Below are 26,817 nucleotides of genomic sequence, written 5' to 3'. Positions count from 1 at the left end.
CTGATGGCCTTGAGATAGAAGCTGTTTTTCAGTCTCTCGGTCCCAGCTTTGATGCACCTGTACTGACCTCGCCTTCTGGATGATAGCGGGGTGAACAGGCAGTGGCTCGGGTGGTTGATGTCCTTGATGATCTTTATGGCCTTCCTGTGACATCGGGTGGTGTAGGTGTCCTGGAGGGCAGGTAGTTTGCCCCCGGTGATGCGTTGTGCAGACCTCACTACCCTCTGGAGAGCCTTACGGTTGAGGGCGGTGCAGTTGCCATACCAGGCGGTGATACAGCCCGCCAGGATGCTCTCGATTGTGCATCTGTAGAAGTTTGTGAGTGCTTTTGGTGACAAGCCAAATTTCTTCAGCCTCCTGAGGTTGAAGAGGCGCTGCTGCGCCTTCTTCACGATGCTGTCTGTGTGAGTGGACCAATTCAGTTTGTCTGTGATGTGTATGCCGAGGAACTTAAAACTTGCTACCCTCTCCACTACTGTTCCATCGATGTGGATAGGGGGGTGTTCCCTCTGCTGTTTCCTGAAGTCCACAATCATCTCCTTAGTTTTGTTGACGTTGAGTGTGAGGTTGTTTTCCTGACACCACACTCCGAGGGCCCTCACCTCCTCCCTGTAGGCCGTCTCATCGTTGTTGGTAATCAAGCCTACCACTGTTGTGTCGTCCGCAAACTTGATGATTGAGTTGGAGGCGTGCGTGGCTACGCAGTCGTGGGTGAACAGGGAGTACAGGAGAGGGCTCAGAACGCAACCTTGTGGGGCCCCAGTGTTGAGGATCAGCGGGGAGGAGATGTTGTTGCCTACCCTCACCACCTGGGGGCGGCCCGTCAGGAAGTCCAGTACCCAGTTGCACAGGGCGGGGTCGAGACCCAGGGTCTCGAGCTTGATGACGAGCTTGGAGGGTACTATGGTGTTGAATGCCGAGCTGTAGTCGATGAACAGCATTCTCACATAGGTATTTCTCTTGTCCAGATGGGTTAGGGCAGTGTGCAGTGTGGTTGAGATTGCATCGTCTGTGGACCTATTTGGGCGGTAAGCAAATTGGAGTGGGTCTAGGGTGTCAGGTAGGGTGGAGGTGATATGGTCCTTGACTAGTCTCTCAAAGCACTTCATGATGACGGATGTGAGTGCTACGGGGCGGTAGTCATTTAGCTCAGTTACCTTAGCTTTCTTGGGAACAGGAACAATGGTGGCCCTCTTGAAGCATGTGGGAACAGCAGACTGGTATAGGGATTGATTGAATATGTCCGTAAACACACCGGCCAGCTGGTCTGCGCATGCTCTGAGGGCGCGGCTGGGGATGCCATCTGGGCCTCTCTCAACCAGCTTCATAAAGTAGTCACCTGGAATGCATTTAAATTAACAGGTACATTTGAGACATCTGTGGCATTGTGTTGTGCGATAAAACTGCACATTTTAGAGTGGCCTTTTATTGTCCCCAGCACAAGGTGCACCTGTGTAATGATCATGCCGTTTAATCAGCTTCTTGATATGCCACACCTGTTCGGTGGATGGATTATCTTGGCAAAGGAAAAATGCTCACTAACAAGAATATAAACAAATTTGTGAGAAAAGCATTTTGTGCATATGGAACATTTCTGGGATATTTTATTTCAGCTCATGAAACATGGGACCAACATGTTGCATTTATATTTTTGTTCATTTAATTGTCGACAAGTTGACTAACAAATAGCCTACCAAAATGTCAGAAATGCAGGTGCTGGCCTCACTTTCAAAGAAAATTGTATTGGTCACATGCGCCGAATACAACAGGTGTAGACTTTACAGTGAAGTGCATACCCAACAGTGCACAGTCAGAAAAGTAAGAAAAATGTTTGCTAAATAAAAAGGAACAATAAATAGGCTATATACAAGAGGTACCAGTACTGAGTCAATGTGCAGTGGTAAGAGGTAATACCGTATGTGGTTAGGGGTTAAAGTGACTAGGCAATCGGGATGTATAATAAACAGTCTATCAGCAACGTGTGTGTGTGTGCACACAGTGCATTCGGAAAGTATTCCTACGTTACAGCCTTATTCTAAAATGTATTCGTTTTTTTCCCCTCATCAATCTACACACAATACCCCAGAATGACAAAGCAAATATATTAAATATAAAAAATGTATATTACATTTACCAAAGTATTCAGTCCCTTTACTCTGTACTTTGTTCAAGCACCTTTGGCAGCAATTACAGCCTCGAGTCTTGGGTATGACGCTACAAGCTTGGCACACCTGTATTTGGGGAGTTTCTCCCATTATTTTCTGCAGATCCTCTCAAGCCCTGTCAGGTTGGATAGGGAGCGTTGCAGCACAGCTATTTTTCAGGTCTCTCCAGAGATGTTCGATCCGAGCTCTGGCTGGGCCACTCAAGAGACTTGTCCTAAAGCCACACCTGCATTGCATTGGCTGTGTCATTGTCCTGTTGGAAGGTGGACATTTACCCCAGTCTGAGGTTTTCATCAAGGATCTCTGTACTTTGCTCCGTTCATCTTTCCCTCAATTCTGACCAGTCTCCCAGCCCCTGCCACTGAAAAACATCCCCACAGCATGATGCTGCCACCACCATGCTTCACTATAGAGTTGGTGCCAGGTTTCCTCCAGACGTGACGCTTGGCATTCAGGCCAAACAGTTCAATCTTAGTTTCATCAGCCATATAATTTTGTTTCTCATGATCAGAGAGTCCTTTAGGTACCTTTTGGCAAACTCCAAGTGGGCTCATGTGCTTTTTACTGAGGTGTGGCTTCCGTCTGGCCACCCCTCCATCAAGGCCTGATTGGTGGAGGGCTGCAGAGATGGTTGTCCTTCTGGAAGGTTCTCCCATCTCCACAGAGGAACACTGGAGCTCTGTCAAAGTGACCATCGGGTTTGGCCGGGCGGCCAGCACTAGGAAGAGTCTTGGTGGTTCCAAACTTCTTCCATTTAAGAATGACGGTGGCCACTGTGTTCTTGGGGACCTTCAATGCTGCAGGCATTTTTTGGTACCCTTCCCCAGATTTGTGCCTCAACACAATCCTGTCTCGGAGCTCTATGGACAATTCCTTCAACCTCATGGCTTGTTTTTTGCTCTGACATGCACTGTCAACTGTGGGAACTTTTATATAGACAGGTGTGTGCCTTTCCAAATCATGACCAATCAATTGAATTTCCCACAGGTGGGCTCCAAGTTGTAGAAACATCTCAAGGATGATCAATGGAAACAGGATGCACCTGAGCTCAATTTCGAGTCTCATAGCAAAGGGTCTGAATACGTATGTAGATTAGGTATTTCCGGGGTTTTTTAAATATACATTTGCAAACATGCAAACTTGTGTGTAGACTGATGAGGAAAACAAAATGTGGAAAAAGGGAAGGGGTCTGAATACTTTCCGAATGCACTGTATGTTGGAGTGCAAGATACAGTGAAGTTGGAAGTTTACATACAGTTAGGTTGGAGTCATTAAAACTTGTTTTTCAACCACTCCACAAATTTCTTGTTAACAAACTATAGTTTTGGCAAGTCGGTTAGGACATTTGTGCATGACACAAGTAATTTTTCTAACAATTGTTTACAGACAGATTATTTCACTTATAATTCACTGTATCACAATTCCAGTGGGTCTGAAGTTTACATACACTAAGTTAACTGTGCCTTTAAACAACTTGGAAAATTCCAGAGGTTTGAGTCAATTGGAGGTATACCTGTGGATGTATTTCAAGGCCTACCTTCAAACTCAGTGCCTCTGCTTGACATGAGAAAATCAAAAGAAATCAGCAAAGACCTTGTAGACCTCCACAAGTCTGGTTCATCCTTGGGAGCAATTTCCAAATGCCTGAAGGTACCACGTTCATCTGTACAAACAATAGTGCGCAAGTATAAACACCATGGGACCACGCAGCCGTCATACCACTCAGGAAGGAGACCCTATCTGTCTCCTAGAGATGAACGTACTTTGGTGCGAAGAGTGCAAATCAATCCCAGAACAACAGCAAAGGACCTTGTGAAGATGCTGGAGGAAACAGGTACAAAGTATCTATATCCACAGTAAAACTAGTCTTACATCGACATAACTTGAAACGCCGCTCAGCAAGGAAGAAGCCACTGCTCCAAAACCGCCATAAAAAAAGATCAGACTACGGTTTGCAACTGCACATGGGGACAAAGATTGTACTTTTTGGAGAAATGTCCTCTGGTCTGATAAAAAAAAATAGAACTGTTTGGCCATAATGACCATCATTATGTTTGGAGGAAAAAAGGGCACGCTTGCAAGCCGAAGAACACCATCCCAACCTTGAAGCATGGGGGTGGCAGTATCATGTTGTGGTGGTGCATTGCTGCAGGAGGGACTGGTGCACTTCACAAAATAGATGGCATCATGAGGTAGGAAAATGATGTGGATATATTGAAGCAACATCTCTAGACATCAGTCAGGAAGTTAAAGCTTGGTTGCAAATGGGTCTTCCAAATGTACAATGACCCCAGGCACACTTCCAAAGTTGTGGACAAATGGCTTAAGGATAACAAAGTCAAGGTATTGGAGTGGCCATTACAAAGCCCTGACCTCAATCCTATAGAACATTTATTGTGGGAAGCTTGTGGAAGGCTATCCGAAACGTTTGACCCAAGTTAAACAATTTAAAGGCAATGCTACCAAATACTCATTTAGTGTATGTTAACTTCTGACCCACTGGGAATGTGATGAAAGAAATAAGAAATAAATCATTCTCTCTACTCTTATTCTGACATTTCAAATTCTTAAAACAAAGTGGTGATCTTAACTGACCTAAAACAGGGAATTTTTATTAGGATTAAATGTCATGAATTGTGAAAAACTGAGTTTAAAAGTATTTGGCTAAGGTGTATGTAAACTTCCGCCTTCAACTGTAAATAAATAATAAAGGAGGTCAATGTAAATAGTCCAGGTAGCCATTTGATTAACTGTTGAGTCTCATGGTTTGGGGGTAGAAGCTGTTCTGGTGCCTTTTGGTCCCAGACTCAACACTCCGGTACCACTTGACATGTGGTAGCAGAGAGAACACTCAATGACTTGGGTGGCAGGAGTCTTTGACCATTTGTAATGCCTTCCTCTGACACCGCCTGGTAAAGAGGTCCTGGATGGCAGGGAGTTCGGCCCCAGTGATGAACTGGGCCGTACGCACTACCCTCTGCAGAGCCTTGCAGTCGGTTTTTGAGAAATTGCCATATGAAGTGGTGATGCAGCCAGACAAGATGCTCTCAATGGTGCAGCTGTAGACTTTTTGAGGATCTAAGGGCCCATGGCAATTTTTTTGTGATCTGGACACCGAGGAACTTGAAGCTCTCGACCAGCTCTACTACAGCCCCATCGATGTGAATGGGGGCGTGTTCGGCCTTCTGTTTCCTATAGTCCACGATATACTCCTTTTTCTTGCCCACATTGAGGGAGAGGTTGTTGTCCTGGCACCACACTGCCAACCTCCTCCCTATAGGCGGTCTCATCGTTGTCGGTGATCAGGCCTACCACCGTTGTGTCGTCGGTAAACTTAATGTTGGTGTTGGAGTCAGAGTATGTGAGCAGAGATAAGCGGTCGGAAAGACATGCTTGCACACGTCCTTTCTAACCATTCTAACCGCTCAGCTAAAAACCGCTCCTCTCTCAAAAAGAAAACAAAACTGCCGCTCCAAATTAGCTCCATTCATTAAAATTACAATTTAACCAACACCCATCAATTTTTGTGACTAAGTTGACCTACCATTTGGTTTTGAATGAAAGGTATTTAAATAAACAGGAAAAGGTGACTCTATGGCTATATAATACAGCAAATATACACTAAATAGGTCAGGAGCCAGACAGGGAGCCTAAGAAGGATCGAAAATGTATTATTTAGGTTATATTATTTCAATTATTTCAAGGCTATAGCCTACAAAGAAATACATTGTGAAGCATTTGCGAGTGCGACACAGTAGACTGGCTGGGACATAAAGCGCACAGCATTTAAACATTTTGTTGTGTTAAATCATTATAGTTTATAAATTGTGCATATAGGCTGTGACTTACTTAGAATGAAATACAAATTCAACAAAAAATCAGTCCAAAGTGCCTGTGAATTCATTTTTAGTAACATGAGTTTGGCCAGAGTACGGCTTCAGGCTCGTGATGGTGCCTGGAGAGCAGGCCAGCAGTAGAGAATACCCTCTCTGCGTTTGCAGAACCACCGGGGATGCTAAACACCCTTCGGGCCACTCTTGCCAGACTGGGCAGGGATGCCTAGTTGTTTATTTTTTGTTTTTCTTTTGTTTGGCCTAAAGATTTTTGGGAAAAATAACCCAATGGAAAGCTCCTTCAAAGAGGTAATATGCCAGGCCTATTGGGCCAAAATCAATGATGGCCTATTGTATAGATAATAGAACGAATATAAACAAAACTTTTAAGAGATAGGATTTATAATCTATAAATACTTAGCTACAATGACACACTTAGCTATGTGGCTACCCACCGCCGTTCCTTTCTGTTAGCATGTGCACATAGTATGTACAGCATCACGCTTTCGGGATACTTGTCTTTTCAGATTCCACAATGATTCTTTAGCTGTAGACACTACATCACCACACTCCCACTCTTGCTCTTGGTCCTCCTCTTCTTTGTAAGTCACCTTTATTTTTCACCTGTGTGTTTTATCAGTTTCTTTATGAAAATATGTATCATACTAGATGACAGTAGCTAAAGCAGGGGGCTATAGCAGCACACAAGTAAGTTACAAATGCATGCTGGGAATGCCGCTGGCTCCCGGGTTAAGTGGGCATTGTGTCAAGAAGTAGCTTGGCTTGGTTGGGTTGTGTTTAGGAGAACGTACGGCTCTCGACCTTTGCCTCTCCTGAGTCTGTACAAGACTGTAACTACCAATTGGATCCCACGAAATTAAGGAGAAGGGGTAAAAAAAAATTATTATGCTATTCATTGACTACAGCTCAGCATTCAACACCATAGTACCCTCCAAGCTCATCATTAAGCTTGAGGCCCTGGGTCTCAACCCCGCCCTGTGCAATTGGGTCCTGGACTTTAATGGGCCGCCCCCAGGCTCACTGAGCCTCAACACTGGGGCCCCACAAGGGTGCATGCTCAGCCCCATCCAGTACTCCCTGTTCTGTACTCCCAATCATCAAGTTTGCAGACGACACAACAGTAGTAGGCTTGATCACCAACAATGATGAGACAGCCTATAGGGAGGAGGAGAGGGCCCTCGGAGTGTGGTCCATCCACACAGACAGGAGGCTGAAGACATTTGACTTGTCACCTAAAACCCTCACAAACTCTTACAGATGCACAATTGAGATTATCCTGTCGGGCTGTATTATTGCCTGATACGGCAACTGCACCGCCCACAACCGCAGGGCTCTCCAGAGGGTGGTGCGGTCTGAACAACACATCGCGGGCAAACTACCTGCCCTCCAGGACACCTACAGCACCCGATTTCACAGGAAGGCCAAAAAGATCAAGGACAACAACCACCCGAGCCACTACCTGTTCACCCGTCTACCGTCCAGAAGGCGAGGTCAGTACAGGTGCATCAAAGCTGGGACCGAGAGACTGAAAAACAGCTTCTATCTCAAGGCCATGAGACTGTTTAACAGCCATCACTAACACAGAGAGGCTGCTGCCTACATACAGACAATCATTGGCCACTTTAATAAATGGATCACTAGTCACTTTAATAATGGCACTTTAATAATGTTTACATATCTTGCATTACTCATCTCATATGTATTTATTGTATTTCATACCATCTATTGCATCTTGCCTATGCCACTCGGTCATTGCTCATCCATATTTTTATATTTTCTTATTCCATTCCTTTACTTAGATGTGTGTATTAGGTAGTTGTTGTGGAATTGTTAGATTACTTATTAGATATTGCTTCACTGTCAGAACTAGAAGCACAAGCATTTTGCTACACTCACAATAACATCTGCTAACCATGTATGTGACCAATAAAATTTGATGATTACAGATGTGAGTGCTACATGGTATTAGTCATTGTAGCATGAAGCCTTAAGAGTTCTTGGGAACTGGAATGGTGGTGGTCATCGTAAAACGTGAGGGAATTACAGACTGGGACAAGGAGAGGTTGAAAATGACTGTGAATATGCCTGTCAACTGTTCTCCGCATGCTCTGAGAATGCACCCTGGAATACCATTGGGCCCCGCAGCCTTGCAGGTGTTGACCTGATTCAAGACCTTACATTGTCCCTAGTATGAGTAATTTACTGTCAGCCTGGGTGTAAAAGGAGAGAGGTAATTGTCTCATGGAAGATCAGTTTACAGATGGAAGATTGTGGTGGATCTTGGGTATACAGTGGGGCAAAAAAAGTATTTAGTCAGCTTCCAATTGTGCAAGTTCTCCCACTTAAAAAGATGAGAGAGGCCTGTAGTTTTCATTATAGGTACACTTCAACTATGACAGACAAAATGAGAAAAAAAATCCAGAAAATCACATTGTAGGATTTTTTATGAATTTATTTGCAAATTGTGGTGGAAAATAAGTATATATATTTTTTAAACATAATTCATAAGGTTTACTCTTTCATAAAATGTGTTATAAAACATGGTTTGGATTAGAAAACAGCAATCCTCCAAAAAGTTAATATAGTAAAAATGTGGTCAAATCCTCATAAGAGATTCCTTTAGCTGCTCATACATATGCTGGTCCTATAGAGAGGGGACAATAAAGTGCATTTGTTTAAATCATTAAAAATCCTTATGATTTTCTCTCTCTCCCCCCAACGCAGTTAAGCCAAAACCACGCCCCGTTATTCTGAGAGATGTTCTACTACGCTCCAATTGGCTAACTAGCGTTGTCTCACTCACAGGCGATCAGTGCAGAGACAGTGACCTTCCAAGGTAAGGATGGAAAGTGTCATTTAACAATTAGCTGCCTACCGTAATGCAGGCCTATTATCATCATCATGTTTGGTAACATTTGCAGATGTATTTATATTCAGAGTTTCAATGAGTTGTAAAAATGTCTCAAGATAATCAACTCAACTGAAGGTCAGCTAAATTAACCTAGGCTACTTAACGTTACTAGCTCGGTATTTGATGTTTTATTATCATTAGTAGTCTATTATCAGGTAAAAGCAAATGCTTATTATTCATAATTTCTCTAATATTGATTAGCTAATCATTCAGTCGAATACGCTATGCTACAGTCATAGAATCTGTCTGTAAACTTGAAATACAAGGGCAAATGTTATTAATCAGTGACTAAAATTTCGAGCTACGTGATATTCACTTCCGTACTTGCAGAGTGCTCAAAGGGTTGTAGAACGCCCCTCTGAATAACGGGGAGTGGTTTTGGCTTAACTGCGTTGGGAAAAAGAAAGACGCGTCTACAGCGGGTGGTCCCTAAAACCACAGAGTATCCATTATATTGACCAGATACTCTAGTGGCCACTCTAACAATGAAAATAAATGTATTCAAAAATGGAAGGCAGTCGGAAGGAGGCAAGATCAGGTGGGACGATTCTAGCCAATGAGCGGTAGGTTCGCTTTTGAACAACAGGCACGGTTTCCATTAGTTACCACAGACAGAAATTCATTATCATATTTTTTTTTAATGCTTTTTGGTTTTAATTTAATGTTAAGCATACGGGTAGCAGTGTGGTTAATGTTTGGTTAAAAATTACATTTTAAAAATAGGTGGTGTTTATAACTCTGGTAACCAGGTGTAACTCCGATAAAAAACCTTTATTTCTCGATGTCGCTGGGATGCCATGTGACCTACTTATATCAGTACACTTGTAACAACCTAATCATTGCGACACTTATATTCGATCAAATAAGCCATTCCATTTTATTTTTATAAATATTTATTTCTACACTCATTGACCTCCATACAACAAAAATGAAAAAACACCACCTGCTGGAGAGCTCCCAGTTGTCCCTCTTGCTACGCCTTTTCCTCTCGGCTAAAACACAGCGTGTAAATAAAAAGCACACGAATTCATTGTATGACCACAGGCTAGACCATGTTTAATGGGCTTAATTTACATCTATCTGTATGGGCCTCCCGAATGGCGCAGTGGTCTAAGGCAGTGCTAGCTGTGCCACTAGAAATTCTGGGTTCAAGTCCAGGCGCACAATTGACCCAACGTCGTCTTGGTTAGTTTAGGGTTTGGCCGGCAGGGATGTCCTTGTCCTATCGCACACTAGTGACTCCTGTGGCGGGCCAGGCGCAGGGCACGCTGCCAGGTTTAGGGTTGCCAGGCGTACACATTGGTGCGGCTGGCTTCCGGGTTAAGTGGGCAGTGCGGCTCGGTTGGGTTGTGTTTCGGAGTATGCCGCTTTTTCCGTGTCCGTATGAGAGTTGCAGCAATGAGACAAGACTACCAATTAGAAACCACGAAATTGGGGAGAAAATAGGGCAAAACATTGTATGCAAATAGGGATGGAAATAGTAATTACGGAACAGTTAGTTCCCCAGAGTCCACAAACCCCCTGAGGCTGTGTGGGAATAATGTGCTGACCCCCTCCATTGTTAATGACCACATTTAGGAATGCTGATCCTAAGGATGACCGAGGCAACTCAAAAAGCCATTACCAGAAACACACTCACTGGGGACATAACTACTTGTCTAATCGATTTGGATTCGAGGCGAGTCACTCACTGGATAAATGATGACAGTGCAGGAGATTTGACTGCTATGGTGTGTGGTCATCCACACCCCCTCCCAAAATGGCTGCTGTGCCATTTCTTCCCCTTGCATGTCTGTGCAGTCATTCATATGTCCATGTCCCAATGCATCTCACCTTTTTAGACACAGACCGGCCGTACTTTCTTGAAGGCGTCCTCAAAGTTCTGCTCCCAATGCATCTCACCTTTGTGAGATGTCGGCCACAGGGCCGTTGGAGTAGCTATGACCTGAGGGGTTAATAAGTACAAACTCAGACGGAGCGGAAGTGGACTGGTGACCTTGAGGCTAATAGCGCAAATCCCTGGTGGAGGATACTGTACAAATGCTATGACCTTGGCTACGGTACTTATCTTGCCTTAGAAAGCGTTGTAAACAGAAATCCAGCTTTCTAAATGGCAGGCATGGGGAAATGCATGTGAGCAGTAAACCAAGTTTGCAGTGTTCCATAAAACAATAACAAGAGTAAAGAGGCAGAGAGGACCTAGATGTCTTTAGGCCAGTATTACCTGTGTAAGATGGGTTGGGTTGAGTCAGGAGGTAGGCTCTCAGAGCATTGACAGAGGCTTCCCTCACCAACACAGACAGGTCTGTCCCACTGCATGGAACATAGACACACATTACACATACGCTCAAACACATCATATCCACTGTGTTATTATAGCCACTGTGTTGAGGAAGGCAGCGTGAACATCTGTAACAAAATCATCAGGGTGTTCTAAGGGAGTGGGTTTTATTTCTCCCGGTGGAGCAGACAGACAAGTTTAGATGCATTTTGCTCTCTCCTTCCTTCTCTGGGACACTCTGGCAAAGCAGTCACTGTGCACGTCACGGGCAATTTGTTCCAGACTCACGTCCTGCTCCAGATGATGTTTGCTTCCCCCCTATGCCAGACACAGTAATCACGAAACAACCCTTCTCCCAGCAACAAACATTATGAGAGGCTCATGGACCATTTACATCGTGAGCTTCCATCCATGGCATTCCACGTTACCCTGGTGATGGTGAGTAAGATGGCGTGTCGGTCTGATGGAGGTGGGAGGCCCACATACAGGGTCTTGTCCAGACGGCCTGGTCTCAGCACAGCAGGGTCAATAATATCTACAGGGACAGCGTCAATAATGGTGAATAACTTCAAGGATTTTGATTGTAGCTTCATACAAGTATACAAAACTGTACATGTGTCAATATAATCATACCTCAAAACAATGAATAATAATCTTTGTGAATATCCATGTCAGTGAGGGAGTGAAATTATGCCAGACGTCCTCCTGGTCTGTTGGTAGCCACCATGATGAAGACCTGCCGCCTTGTCTCCAGTCCGTCCATCTCAGTAAGCAGCTAGTTGACCACACGGACACTGGCTCCAGACTGAGGACACACCGCCACCATCACCCACATGTCAACAATACTACAGTGAGTCAATCTCATCTCTCTCTCTCTCCGACCTACGAAGGGACAAGAGACACAACGATGTCTAACTCATGTCGAAACGCACAGCTTGAATAAAAGAGACGCAAAAATGTCTTAGCTACATAATGCAAAGATAATAATTCAGGTCCCCAGGATCCTTTGTGTTTTACTTCACATTATATAAAGTCAGTGGGCATGAGTTAGGAATCTTACCTCCCAGTGTGAAATGTATCTGATGTAATGCCAATTAAGGTTATTGATGTCTGTGACTACAGGTAACGGGAGCCCTCTCCAAGTAAATAATGCACAATACTTTTTGGGGGGCGGCAGGGTAGCCTAGTGGTTAGAGCGTTGAAATAGTAACCGGAAGGTTGTCAGCTCGGGGGTTTGAACTTGCAAGGTACAAATCTGTCGTTCTGCCCCTGAACAGGCACTTAACCTACTGTTTCTAGGCCGTCATTGAAAATAAGAATTTGTTCTTAACTGACTTGCCTAGCTAAATAAAGGTTAAATAAAGGTTGAGAAAAAGGCTATTGGATCAATTAAGCCTGCTCTCTGTGAGAACGCTTTCGAGAGCTACGGCGATGCTATTGATTTCAGTGGGGCACTTCAGTTACAAATATACATTTCAGCAGATCTACCAACACAGAGGCAATATTACTGGACAGGGCAAAGGGTCACAGGGAAAAGAGTGACGTCGAGGCACTCCAGGAATCTGTATAGCTGAACGTCTCACCATGTTCAGCAACTCTGGCCCCTTGACAGAGATGAAGTTAAGTCCAGACTCATTGGCAACAGCCTGAAATAAGAGAAAATGGTATACTGTTTTAAATGATTAATTACTTAAAACAAGCCTTCAACATTCTACTTATTTTAGCAGTTGGCAAATGGTACCTTGGCCAGCAGGGTCTTTCCACAGCCTGGAGGCCCAGCTAGCAACACCCCTGCAGGAGCACTGAGCTATGAACTGCTCAGGAGAACGCACAGGGGCCTATGGACACACACAAAGTTACACACACACTGCCCTTATTCATCTAAACAGCACACTACCACAGCATTCCTTCTGATGTCAACAACATTGAATGAATGCTGGCATGCTACCAGGACTATTTGCATTGTCCCCCCACCCCCATTTTTACGCTGCTGCTACTCTGTTTATTATCCATGTGTAGTCACTTTACCTCTACTTACATGTACACATTATCTCAATTACCTTGACTAACCTGTGCCCTCGCACCAGTACACCCTGTATATAGCCTCGCTACTGTTATTTTATTGTTGCTACTTAATTATTTGTTATTTTTCTTATTTATTTTTTACTTCCGTTTATTTTAGTAAATACTTTAACACTTATTTCTCTTAAATCTACATTGTTGGTTAAGGGTTTGTAAGTAAGCATTTCACTGTAAGGTCTACCACACCTGTTGTAGTCTCCGCATGTGACTAATAAAATTTGAAATACACCCTACCACAATCCAGTCTGAATCTGGTGTTTAGAACTAGATAGAGTTAAAAGGCCTGTCATACAATTTTTATGTATGTATAACATTTACAATTAGGGACGAGATGATACTAGTACCACTATACTCGTTAGTATTGTAGCAAGCTGACAAAACACTAACTTCTTTAGGAAAACAGCCCTAATGTTAGAAACAAACACCATTATGTTGTCATCCAGAGTCAAATGTATTTTCCAAGCTGTAGCACACAATACTTTACATACAGCAGGTTTATAAAGAACCAATGAGTTCGGACAGCTTGTTTTAATTTTTGCCATGGAAAAGATATATAGATAATGGTATCGTCCCGGCCCCATTTACAATGTGCCATTAACTCTGTGAACACTGCTATTGACCGTGTAAATTGACTGACATCATGCAGTTGTTAAATGAACCCAAAGAGGACATATGGTTCCTTGTGTTGCTACTTATTCAAATCATAGCAGTTGAGTCAAACTACCATGTTGTTGGTGAGGAAGCCAATTATACATGGTTAAGTTCCCACTGTCAATCCCTATTGATCTAAATGACATGCTCAGAACAGGTATATTTCCTTTGTTCTGATGACCTTCTAGGGTGGGGACAATTGCTGTATGGTGTTATACTTTTAGAGTAGATGGTTTAATGTTTCTTAGAGAGCTAACCGCGATAGAGTTTGATATTGAACTTGACCAACTTAGAGACTACAAGAGCAAAGGAACTGGTCAATTATACTTTAAGGAGGAGGCAAGGAGTTTTTCCTGACCATGTGACCTGACCAGAAAAACTCCTGGCTCAAATTAAGTCCAAATCTTAATATGTTGGTGCGCAGTGGCTAACACTGAGCCCAACATATTAGATATCTTGTTTCAGGCCTATCGAGGCGATACCCACCAGGAGGGCCATGGTGAGCTCTTCGCGGATGTCATGCAGGGCCCCCACATCCTTCCAGGTGACGTCTGGCACCGTGGCGAAGCCTTCACTCTTGGCAGAGGGCTGCGGGCTGGCCAGTGAGCCCTGGAAGTCTGACATGAGGATGCACAGGCCAGCCATCTGTTCCTCAGACAGAGATTCACTGCTCTTCAGCAGAGACAGCAGGTGACACAGCTCCCCCTGGTGGTAAAGACAGAAGTGGAACATTTTCACACCACTGAATCTGGTGAACATTCCACCTTAATGGTCAGAGGGAATAGTAGATCCCATACTATGTACAGCATTCTGCCCTGGTGAAAAACACAACTAGTCTACGCTTAATGGAGTCAAATATATCACCCTGAAGATTGTCTCTGTGGCCAGAGGCTGCTGCTCATCTCTCGGTGGTACATTGATTAGGTCTGTCATCTCCTGGCTTTCTGTGTCTGCTAAAGCCTGACAGCTCTCATCACCTGCTCCCTCCTGGACCTCTGGGCCCTGTTGGAGAGGACATGCGCCCTGAGGCCCTTCTGACTCTCCTCTCCCCTCCGCCTTGGGGACCAGCCCCTGGTTCTTGTCCTGCATCTCCAGCAGGACCCTGTCGACGGCGCTCATGGCGGCCTCGCGGCACAGCGCCATGAGTTCAGCTCCCACATACCCAGGGGTCAGGCGGGCCAGCTGCCGGTAGTCAAAGTCCTCAGGGTGCTTCAGCTTCCGACAAAGGGTCTTCAGAATTCTGAGAGCAGGAATCAACACATGGCGGGTGACTTACAGTTGCAACACCAGAGCTAGCAACCACATTCTTGTCAACACCACTATTATTATAGGAGACAAGCCCACTCACCTGAGACGAGCTGCTTCGTCAGGTATCCCCAGACAGATTTCTTTGTCAAAGCGTCCAGCCCGGCGCAGCGCTGGGTCCAGAGAGCCTGGCCGATTGGTAGCACCAATAACCATCACCTGGGCTGTGACAGCTAAAGAGTTCAGGTCTGGAGGAACATATCGATGAGTGAAGGGACGATGAACGTCAACCAAAAGTACCAGAGAACGTGAATTGATCCTCTCCCAAGCCTGCCAACAAAATATGTCATATTGATATTTTTTATCATAAGTACTAAAAACGGAGATATTCCTATCAACAAAATGAAATGATGAAATCAACAAATGTATTCCACTAGCATCTCTCACCATCCATGCAAGTGAGCAGCTGAGAAACAATCCATCTCTCCATGTCCTTGGATGCCACCTCTCTTAGGAGTGATGGCATCAATCTCATCAATGAACAGGATGCAGGGGGAGCTGGTCTGCAAGGGTAAAAGGACCAGGATTGTTAGTCTCAGCAAGCGGTCCTTAAAAAAAGCCACAGTTAGCTGTAAAATAACATTTAAAAAACGTGTGTAGCAGCTTGACAGTAAGGTCTCAGGAGTAGGGCTTTCCCCAACAACAACAAAACATCTTGCTTCCGAGAGTTGGAACTTTGAGACTCGAAATTGAGCTCAGGTGCATTCTGTTTCCATTAATCATCCTTGAGATGTTTCTACAACTTGGAGTCCACCTGTGGTAAATTCAATTGATTGGACATGATTTGGACATGATTTGGCACACACCTGTCTATATATAAGGTCTCACAGTTGACAGTGCATGTCAGAGCAAAAACCAAGCCATGAGGTTGAAGGAATTGTCCGTAGAGCACTGAGACAGGATTGTGTCAAGGCACAGATCTGGGGAATGGTAACAAAAAACTGCAGCATTGAAGGTCCCCAAGAACACAATGGCCTCCGCCATTCTTAAAATGGAAGAAGTTTGGAACCACCAAACTCTTCCTAGAGCTGGCCTCCCAGCTAAGCTGCGCAATCGGGGGGGGAAAGGGCCTTGGTCAGGGAGGTGACCAAGAACCCGATGGTCATTCTGACAGAGCTCCAGAGTTCCTCTGTGTAGATGGGAGAACCTTCCAGAAGGACAACCATCTCAGCAGCACTCCACCAATCAAGCCTTTACACTAGTGGCCAGACAGAAGCCACTCCTCAGTAAAAGGCATATGACATCCTGCTTGGAGTTTGCCAAAGGCACCTAAAGACTCTCAGACCATGAGAAACAAGATTCTCTGGTCTGATGAAACCAATATTGAACTCTTTAGCCTGAATGGATCAAGGGAATGATGAACGGAGCAAAGTACAGAGAGATCCTTGATGAAAACATGCTCCAGAGCGCTCAGGACCTCAGACTGGGGTGACGGTTCCCCTTCCAACAGGACAAGGCAGGAGTGGTTTCGTGACAAGTCTCGATGTCCTTGAGATGCCCAGTCAGAGCCCGGACTTGAACCCAATCTAACATCTCTGGAGACTTGAAAATAGCTGTGCAGTGACGATCTCCATCCAACCTGACAGAGCTTGAGAGGATCTGCAGAGAAGAATGGGAGAAACTCCCCAAATACAGGTGTGCCAAGCTTGTAGCGTCATACCCTAGAAGAGTCAAGGCTGTAATTGCTACCAGAGGTGCTTCAACAAAGTACTGAGTAAAGGGTCTGAATACTTATGTAAAATATATATTTTTTTAATATACATTTGCAAAAATGTCAACCTGTTTTTGCTTCATCATTATGGGGTATTGTGTGTAGACTGATAGGAAAAATTATGTAATGCATTTTGGAAAAGTCAAGGGGTCTGAATACTTTCCGGATACACTGTATATTTGCGACTGCTCGACCAAAAGCCTATCCACCAAACAATCGACTAAATGGTGTCAGCCCTACTTAGGAGTGACACTTACCACAGCTTCTGCTCAGACTCCCCTGACACCCCAGACACCAGCTCTGGCGCAGACACCTTCAGCAAGGGCAACTCCATTTCCTGGTAACGCAGAGGGAAATTAATAAGTCACCTAGAAACCACTATATTATTTGTAGATTTTTCCAGGAAATGTGTAAAAGTGCTACCAAAAAACAGGTTTTGCACAGTAGTGAGAAAAAAATTAAATCAACATTCAGACCAAGGTTATTATAGTAAACAAAAAAAGAATTAAAACAAAATAATGAACAAACCCGTTTGAAAAACTAAAACTATTACACTTGACTACAAAACTAACTAAAATCCATCATGAATTATGTTCAATTAGATTTTTTCTAAACTTCAGCCAAAAACCTAAGCTTTTTGAAGATTGTCTAGTTACTGAATCTGGCAGGTAAAATGTGTCTGGGAGATGGCAATGTTTCAAATAGGCCTAGCTTGTGCATCCCTATTACTAGCGATCACTAGATAACAGAAAGACAAAAAAAGGTTTGTAGGTTGCCTACTAGATTCTGCCTTTTCTACTAAAGTTAAAAAGCAGTGGATTGGTGTAAACATGGGCGAAAGAGTTTTGCTCTGTAACAAAGTTAAGAACGTACCATAAGCTCACGCCACAGCTAGCTTGTAATGTTGCCGATGGAGCTATCGATTAGGTCTTTTTCGATAGCTCAAACGGTTGGTACGTTGTCAAGATAATCAAATTGTCACATGAGTCTAATACAACTGTTGTAGACTTTACCGTAAAATGCTTGCTTACGAGCCCTTCCCAACAATGCAGAGTTTAAAATAGTAACAAGAGGAATAAAATAAAATACACAATGGAGCTACGAGTACCAGCACCAGATCAATGTGCAGGGGTACGAGGTAGGTATTTGAGGTAGATATGTACATGAAGGGAGGGTAAAGTGACTAGGCATCAAGATAGATAATAATATGAGTGAGTAGCAGCACACTGACTCACTTACAGCTACTGAGTAGCAGCACACTGACGTCCATTTATTTCACTGGTGCCATGACCCTAATCGGCTGTTGGGCTCAGCTCAACGGCTGGGGTCGCTCGCTGTGTAGTGAGTTTAAAAGGAGTGAATGTAACGGAGTTAAGAATGTACCGTAGGTGCACTGCACAGCTAGCTTGAAATGTCGCCGATGAGCTATTGAATTAAGATATTTTTCGATAGCTCAAACGGTTGGTATGTTGTCAAGTAGGACGGTCACGTGTGTCTACGAGCAGAGGACCACTGGTTTGAGTCCAGTATGGTGACAGGGAAAGAAGCTACACTGTTAACAGCACAGGACCCGTTTCACTTCCAACATATTTTTTTTTACATCAGTCTCTCTCTCACAGACTATTCCTTTAAAATCCACGTCACATTGAGATGGGTTTAAAATTATAAAATCAAACCTATAACCTGACCCGTCACCTTGTATTACTGCCAACCAGTTGCAAAGTGACATCCCCAAAAAATGATTCAATACAAATAACTAGCCTAGCCTCCCATGCCTGCTTTCTATCCCTAACACTAAATAATATAAAAATGAAATATAAATGTTTTAGTAACCTTGATCCAGAATCACACCAGCCACAGGCTGGGCCAGGAGAGTCTTTCCACAGCCAGGGGGACCATGGAGCAGAAACTCCCATGGAGGGACAACCCCCAGCTGCTGGTACACCTCTGGGTGACGCATATGGATCAGCAGCTTGCACACCTCCTACAGTTACAAAGAGCCAGATAGGAATTCAATCTACAAGCCATTATGGTTCAGCGCCTGGGTCATCATGTTCAGTAGAATACAATGTAGCAAAATGCTTTGAAATGGGAAATGAATACGAGCATTCTTATTGGACAAGTTCAGGTATCATCTCTACTGCATCAAAACACAACCCTGGATACATCTAAATGAGCTTCCACAGCTAAGCAAACAAAATACTAAAGGAAAGATGTCAATGTAACAAGTGTACCGCCAATGTGTCTTCATTGCCACCAACATTTTCAAACTTTAATGTAGAATACTGTAGCTCAATGGATTTTGTCATCGCTAGAACAATCAGAGGACAACTTATAGTTTATAAAACACACACCATTCTGACTTCATGTGCTAATGTAAAATGTCTTGACATGTTCAACTGTTTGCTGTATATTGTTTGTATCCTTGACTGACTACAATGTTAGACTTCTTAAACATCAGCAAAGTAAGGTGGGAAGCAGCCTTTACCTTTCTTGTTAATGATACTGGCCTCTGTCGCCATCATTTCGCTTTGAAACTCCCTCTTTCTGATGTTTCGATTTTTTTTAAATTGGCATTTTTTAAAATTTCTTCTCGGGCTCAAGCATTGAGACATTTGTCTGCTTCTGGTGAAGTCAATAGAAGCATTCAAATTGTTATAGCAAATTGTGAGACAAAGAGACATGTAGCAATCCACAACTGATGAAAGACAGCATAGGAAGCTGTAAGACATACATTTCCTGCAGGACTGGCTGCCTCCTCTTTGCACAGGTCAATGAGGATGCTGTCCTGCTCCGGGCCTCTGCCCTTGTTTTTGAACCACCCCCCTGCAGACACCTTGGTGCCACAACTATGAGGGGTGGACTGAGCCTGGGCAGGGCTGTCTGATGCAGACTGTTCCCTCTTGGGAGAAGTCCCACTCTCTGGGTTACCCTTCTTGTACAGGGACATTGGGGAGCTATTCATGACGTTGATGGGCTGGTCAGGCAAGGGATAATCAGAAGGAAAAACAAGTTCAGTCTATTAGCATAGCATCCTGAAGCTCTTTGCCATTTATTATATTACATGGTAATAAGCAACAGCTAATGATGGTACACCTGACAAATTAATTATATGGGAATTAGTAGAGGATTATGTACCAGTTGTTCGGGAAGGTCCTCATGTCATCCGAGTTACTGCTGCCATCACTGTAAAAGACCAGAATATGAACAGTTTAGTCACGCCACTCAGGTGACAAATCAAAAAGGTTATGAGCAGATGGCGTGACCCTTACCCAGCATCCTTCTGACTGTGTTTGGCTCTCTTGGCTAAGTGCTTGTTCTCCAGATCTGTCATTCCAGATTCATCGCATATCACTCCATGGACTAGAAGGGAAAAGGAAGCGAGAATAACAATATCTGGTTTTCTCTCGGAGAGACAGGCTAACATACTTTCACCAAAAGGCAAGAGAACATTGTGATCGTCAGTGGCATTATTAAACTATCAAAAATGGCTTCCGAAGTCAAATAATAGATTGATTATCTGTATGAAGAAAAGGTTTTTGCTGACCTTTTTCCACCTGAATCCTGAATGCAGTCTTGTTTCGCCTGCCATAGTCCATTCTGAGGGTACAATATTATTTTATTATTTATTTTATTTAACCTTTATTTATGTGCATAAACCCTGAAGGTGTTCAGAAAGGCAAAGCTGTGGAAAGAGTACAGGGGGAAATTATGGCAAACCTCACCTGTGGAGTCTCTGAAGGTCTTCTGCCATTGAAGAAATGTCAACATTGTCCGCTCTGGTTACTCAAATACCAGCAAACAAAATTGAACAGATTCCAATACAGTAACAAACCATTATTACTGTTAATTTTGTAGCTAGTTGTTACCGTGGATAGCTAGTCCAAAATTGTCTTTACCTGCTCAACTTTCTGATTGAGTCGGTTGTCCACTCTGCCGAAGCCACCTTCATTGTGTCCTGTCACATTTGATAACTGCATTAGTGAAGCGTTATTACACGTAAGCTAGCTAATGCAAACTCGCCACATTCCGTACAAATGTGCGCAACCGCAACATTCAAACGAGGCTACAAAGAAAACTAATGGGACTGTAGCGACTGTGTTGACTTCAACATCGGGGGTGTGAACTAGGTTTCTATTCAAGCATTGATCGACATGGTAATGGCTCTATAGTATTGGAGAAAAGTTGGTCTTCCAAATTGACAATGACCCCAGGCATACTTCCAAAGTTGTGGCAAAATGGCTTAAGGATAACAAAGTCAAGGTAATGGAGTGGCCATTACAAAGCCCTGACCTCAATCCTATAGAAAATTTGTGGGTAGAACTGAAAAAGTGTGCACGAGCATGGAGGCCTACTGTCACACCCTGGTCAAAGTATTTTGTGTTTATCTTTATTTATTTGGTCAGGCCAGGGTGTGGCATGGGTTTTTGTATGTGGTGTGTATGTATGGGGATTGTAGCTAGTGGGGTGTTCTAGCTAAGTCTATGGCTGTCTGAAGTGGTTCTCAATCAGAGGCAGGTGTTTATCGTTGTCTCTGATTGGGAACCATATTTAGGCAGCCATATTCTTTGAGTTTGTCGTGGGTGATTGTCCTTAGTGTCCTGATGTCATTGTTCTGTGTTAGGTTACACAAGTATCGGCTGTTTCGGTTTTCGTTAAGTTTATTGTTTTGATAGTGTTTGTGTTTAGTGTGTTACTTCATTAAACATGGATTGCAATAGACACGCCGCATTTTGGTCTGACTCTCCTTCTCATACAGAAAACCGTTACAGAATCACCCACCACAAAGGGACCAAGCAGCGTGTCAACAGGCAAGAACAGCCCAAAGTGGAGTACAGTATGGACTATACTTCTTGGGAGGAGATAGACAGGTGGGCGGTCGACCCAGGGAGAGTGCCGGAGCCCGCCTGGGATTCGATGGAGCAGTGCGCGGAAGGATATAGGAGAATGGAGTTTGCGAAGCAAGCAAGGCGGCGCGGACGGAGGCCCCATAGTCAGCCCCAAAAAATTCTTGGGGGGGGGCTCAGGGAGAGTGTGGCAGAGTCAGGAGCCAGACCTGAGCCAACTCTCCCTGTTTATCGTGAGGAGCCAAGGAGGAGACCAGAGCCGGTGTTGGAGGTGAGCGAAACAGAGACTGTGAAGGAGTTAATGGGGAAATTGGAGGAGAGAGAAATGAGGGAGTTGCTGTGTTGGTGTTTTAAACATGGAATTCGCCCGACGGAGCGTGTCGGGGATTTGATGGCACCTGGGTCAGCGCTCCATACTCGTCCTGAGGTGCGTGTTAGTCGGCTGGTGAAGATGGTGCCAGTCTCACGTACCAGGCCTCCTGTGCACCTCCCTAGCCTTGCACGTCCTGTGCCAGCACCGCTCTCAAGATCTCCAGTACGCCTTCACGGTCTAACCCATCCTGTGCCTACTCCACACCCCAGCCCTCCGGTAGCAGCTCCCCGCACCAGGCTTCCTGTGCGTGTTCTCGGCCCAGTACCACCAGTGCCAGCACCACGCATCAGGCCTACAGTGCGCCTCGCCTGTCCAGCGCTGTCGGAGCCCTCCTCCTCTCCAGCGCTGTCGGAGTCTCCCGCCTGTTTAGCGCTGTTAGAGCCTTCCTTCTCTACAGCGCTGCCGGAGTCTCCCGCCTGTTCAGAACTGCCAGTTAGCATAGAGCTGCCAGTTAGCATAGAGCTGCCAGTTAGCATAGAGCTGCCAGTTAGCATAGAGCTGCCAGTTAGCATAGAGCTGCCAGTCTGCAAGGAGCTGCCAGTCTGCAAGGAGCTGCTAGTCTGCAAGGAGCTGCCAGTCTGCAAGGAGCTGCCAGTCTGCAAGGAGCTGCCAGTCTGCAAGGAGCTGCCAGTCTGCAAGGAGCCGCCAGAGCTGCCAGTCTGCAAGGAGCCGCCAGAGCTGCCAGTCAGCATGGAGCAGCCAGGGCCGCCAGTCAGCATGGAGCAGCCAGGGCCGCCAGTCAGCATGGAGCAGCCAGTCAGCATGGAGCAGCCAGTCAGCATGGAGCAGCCAGAGCAGCCAGTCAGCATGGAGCAGCCAGAGCTGCCAGTCAGCATGGAGCAGCCAGTCAGCATGGAGCAGCCAGAGCTGCCAGTCAGCATGGAGCAGCCAGTCAGCATGGAGCAGCCAGAGCTGCCAGTCAGCATGGAGCAGCCAGAGCTGTCAGTCAGCATGGAGCAGCCAGTCAGCATGGAGCAGCCAGAGCTGCCAGTCGACCAGACTCTTCCAGATCTGCCAGTCGACCAGACTCTTCCAGATCTGCCAGTCGACCAGACTCTTCCAGATCTGCCAGTCGACCAGACTCTTCCAGATCTGCCAGTCGACCAGGATCTTCCAGATCTGCCAGTCGACCAGGATCTGCCAGTCAGCCAGGATCTGCCGAAACCACCAGCCAGCCAGGATCTGGTAGATTCATCAACCTGCCTGAGCTTCCTCTCACTCCTGAGCTTCCTCTCACTCCTGAGCTTCCCCTCAGTCCCGAGCTGCCTCAGTCCCGAGCTGCCCCTCAGTCCCGATCTGCTCCTCAGTCCAGTGGGGTTCTGGGTGAGGACTACTAGGCCATGGTCGGCGGCGAGGGTGGACTATCCAGGGACGCGAGGAGAAGGGGCTAAGACATTAGTGGGGTCCACGTCCCGCGCCGGAGCCGCCACCATGGACAGACGCCCACCCGGACCCTCCCTATTGTTTTGAGGTGCGTTCGGGAGTCCGCACCTTAGGGGGGGGGGTTCTGTCACACCCTGGTCAAAGTATTTTGTGTTTATCTTTATTTATTTGGTCAGGCCAGGGTGTGGCATGGGTTTTTGTATGTGGTGTGTATGTATGGGGATTGTAGCTAGTGGGGTGTTCTAGCTAAGTCTATGGCTGTCTGAAGTGGTTCTCAATCAGAGGCAGGTGTTTATTGTTGTCTCTGATTGGGAACCATATTTAGGCAGCCATATTCTTTGAGTTTGTCGTGGGTGATTGTCCTTAGTGTCCTGATGTCATTGTTCTGTGTTAGGTTACACAAGTATAGGCTGTTTCGGTTTTCGTTAAGTTTATTGTTTTGATAGTGTTTGTGTTTAGTGTGTTACTTCATTAAACATGGATTGCAATAGACACGCCGCATTTTGGTCTGACTCTCCTTTTCATCAAGAAAACCGTTACACCTACAAACCTGACTCAGTTACGCTCTGTCAGGAGGAATGGGCCAAAATTCACCCAACTTATTCTGGGAAGCTTGTGGAAGGCTACCCAAAACATTTGACCCAAGTTAAACAATTTAAAGGCCATGCTACCAAATACGAATTGAGTGTATGTAAACTTCTGACCCACTGGGAATGTGATGAAAGAAATAAAAGCTGAAATAAATCATTCTCTCTACTATTATGCTGACATTTCACATTCTTAAAATAAAGTGGTGATCCTAACTGACCTAAGACAGGGAATTTTTACTTAGATTAAATGACAGGAATTGTGAAAAACTGAGTTTAAATGTATTTGGCTAACGTGTATGTAAAATTCCGACTTCAACTGTATTTTTTTGTATTTTTTTTATAGCTGCTAGTTAAATAAAGGTTTAAAAAAAAAGTACTTGCCATGCTAATCTCATTCCACCGATGGGTTGCTGCGTGGCTCTCAGCATTGGTCATGTCTTCAAAGAACTCCTCACACTTCTGGCAGTAGAACCTGATGACAGGAATTAAAAAGCTAGACCCTGAAAAATATAGGAGTGAAAAGGCATTTAAGAGTCATTCTATTTGCAAGTAATGATAGAATCAACAAATAATGCTTAAATTATGTAGACAGAAAAGATGGGTCTATAATGAATAATATTGTACCATCCTGCTTTAGCAATTCCTCCAGTTCCTTCACAAGAGTCTCTTTCCTTTTCATTTGGTCCTGTCTCGATCTCCTCTGACTCGCATGGTCATCTTTGCTCTAGAAACATACTGTACACAACATACAGTACCAGTCAAAAGTTTGGACACACCTAAGGGCTTTTCTTTATTTGTACATCAAAACTATGAAATAACACATGGAATTGTGTTAAACAAATCAAAATATATTTTATATTTCAGATTCTTGAAAGTAGACACCCTTTGTGTTGATGGGAACTTTGCACACTCTTGGAATTCTGCTCAGCTTCATGAGGTAGGCAAATGGAATGCATTTCAATTAACAGGTGTGCCTTGTTAAAAGTTCACTTGTGGAATTTATTTTCTTCTTAATGCGTTTGAGCCAATCAGTTGTGTTGTGACAAGGTAGGGGTGGTAAACAGAAGATAGCCTTATTTGGTAAAAGACCAAGTCCATATAATGACAAGAAGAGAAATGACAGTCCATCATTACTTTAAGACATGAAGTTCAGTCAACCCGGAAAATTTCAAGAACTTTCAAAGTTTCTTCAAATGCAGTTGCAAAAACTCTCAAGCACTATGATGAAACTGGCTCTCATGAGGACCACCACACCACGGCCCAGAGTTACCTCTGCTGCAGAGGATAAGTTCATTAGAGTTAACTGCACCTCAGATTGCAGCCCAATTAAATGCTTCGGAGAGTTCATGTAACAGACATCGAAAATAACTGTTCAGAGGAGACTGCGTGAATCAGGCATTCATGGTCGAATTGCAGCAAATAAACCACTACTAAAGGACACCAATAAGAGGAGACTTGCTTGGGCCAAGAAACACGAGCAATGGACATTAGACCAGTGGAAATCTGTCCTTTGGTCTGATGTGTCCAAATTTGAGATTTTTGGTTCCAACCGCTGTGTCTTTGTGAGATGCAGATTAGGTGAAGGGAATATCTCCGCATGTGTGGCTCGCATCGTGAAGCATGGAGGAGGTGGTGTACTGGTGCTTTCCTGGTGACACTGTCGGGGGATTTATTTTGAATTCAAGGCACACTTAACCAGCTTGGTTACCACAGCATCCTGCAGCGATACGCCATCCCATCTCATTTGCGCTTAGTGGGACTATCATTTGTTTTTCAACAAGACAAGGACCCAGAACTCACCTCCAGGCTGTGTAAGGGCAATTGACCAAGGAGAGTGATGGATCAGATGACCTGGTCTCCACAATCACCGACCTCAACCTAATTGAGATGGTTTGGGATGAGTTGGACAGCAGAGTGAAGGAAAAGCAGCCAACAAGTGCTCAGCGTAGACTGTTGGAAAAGCATTCCTCATGAAACTGGTTGAGAGAATGCCAAGAGTGTGCAAAGCTGTCATCAAGCCAAAGGGTCGCTACTTTGAAGGATCTGAAATATAAAATATATTTGATTTGTTTAACACTTTTTTGGTTACTACATGATGCCATGTGTTATTTCATAGTGTTGATGTCTTCACTTTTATTATACTATGTACAAATAAATTAAAACCCTGGAATTATTGTTGTATCCAAACTTTTGACTGATACTGTACATCAGGAGTAATTATCATCAGCAATAATTAGTTTTATCTCAGAGAAAAGAGTGTGAATAGAATGATACTGCCAGGCAAATTACCTTTTGTTTGCCTGAAATCCTCTGGGAATGGTTGCTATCATGTGGATCACTCTCGGCACTTTTCTCCCTTGTTGTTAAGAAAGCAAGTGAAATGCAATTAGTCAGGTAAGTAATATAGATTAACATGTTTCCTGTAAGAGTGAATGTGTTGTATATAGACTGCTCTCACCTTTAATAATGGACTATAAAGACTCCAGTGCTTGTCGTATTGGTGCTGTTCCAAGTGCTGGCGAGGCCAGTCTGGGCTCCTGTGATTCCCCAGCTACAAGAGGAAGAGGCAGCATTGGTGCTGGTAACGCCAGTTTCTCCTCCTGCTTCTGCTCCGGTATCTTCCCATCCTTCTGCTCCGGCATCTTCCCATCCGTCTGCTGCTGC

General features: G+C 44.5%; 1 protein-coding gene and 1 long non-coding RNA gene across 2 annotated transcripts; both read right to left on the bottom strand.

The window, feature by feature from the left end:
* Nucleotides 1-8,733: 8,733 nt before the first annotated feature.
* LOC118943881 lies at nucleotides 8,734-12,088 on the bottom strand. Its single transcript, XR_005039205.1, has 2 exons — nucleotides 11,845-12,088; nucleotides 8,734-11,746 (listed from the first exon to the last, which is right to left on the bottom strand). It is a non-coding gene; the product is annotated as an uncharacterized LOC118943881 (long non-coding RNA).
* Nucleotides 12,089-12,686: 598 nt separating this feature from the next.
* LOC110503089 (nuclear valosin-containing protein-like) lies at nucleotides 12,687-19,925 on the bottom strand. The gene is made up of 7 exons (XM_036960857.1): nucleotides 19,695-19,925; nucleotides 18,810-18,944; nucleotides 15,293-15,519; nucleotides 14,809-15,184; nucleotides 14,431-14,649; nucleotides 12,795-12,857; nucleotides 12,687-12,695 (listed from the first exon to the last, which is right to left on the bottom strand). Exons 1-7 carry the CDS (start codon nucleotides 19,923-19,925, stop codon nucleotides 12,687-12,689), a joined length of 1,260 nt encoding a protein of 419 aa, XP_036816752.1.
* Between the last annotated feature and the right edge of the window lie 6,892 nt (nucleotides 19,926-26,817).

This window comes from Oncorhynchus mykiss, chromosome 23 (genome assembly GCF_013265735.2).
Source record: "Oncorhynchus mykiss isolate Arlee chromosome 23, USDA_OmykA_1.1, whole genome shotgun sequence".
Lineage (NCBI taxonomy): Eukaryota > Metazoa > Chordata > Actinopteri > Salmoniformes > Salmonidae > Oncorhynchus > Oncorhynchus mykiss.
The sequence above is the reverse complement of the archived record's forward strand: the minus strand, read 5'-3'. Positions and strand labels throughout refer to the sequence as shown.

Excerpts from the sequence above, each read along its gene's own strand:
- LOC110503089 (XM_036960857.1), bottom strand. The coding sequence starts at position 19,925 with ATGAATAGCTCCCCAATGTCCCTGTACAAGAAGGGTAACCCAGAGAGT. Across the intron at positions 15,520-18,809 it reads TGGCCCAGCCTGTGGCTGGT|GCTTGGGAGAGGATCAATTC; the intron begins GTGATTCTGGAT and ends TTTTGTTGGCAG. Across the intron at positions 14,650-14,808 it reads CCACAGAGACAATCTTCAGG|GGGGAGCTGTGTCACCTGCT; the intron begins GTGATATATTTG and ends CTTTACCACCAG.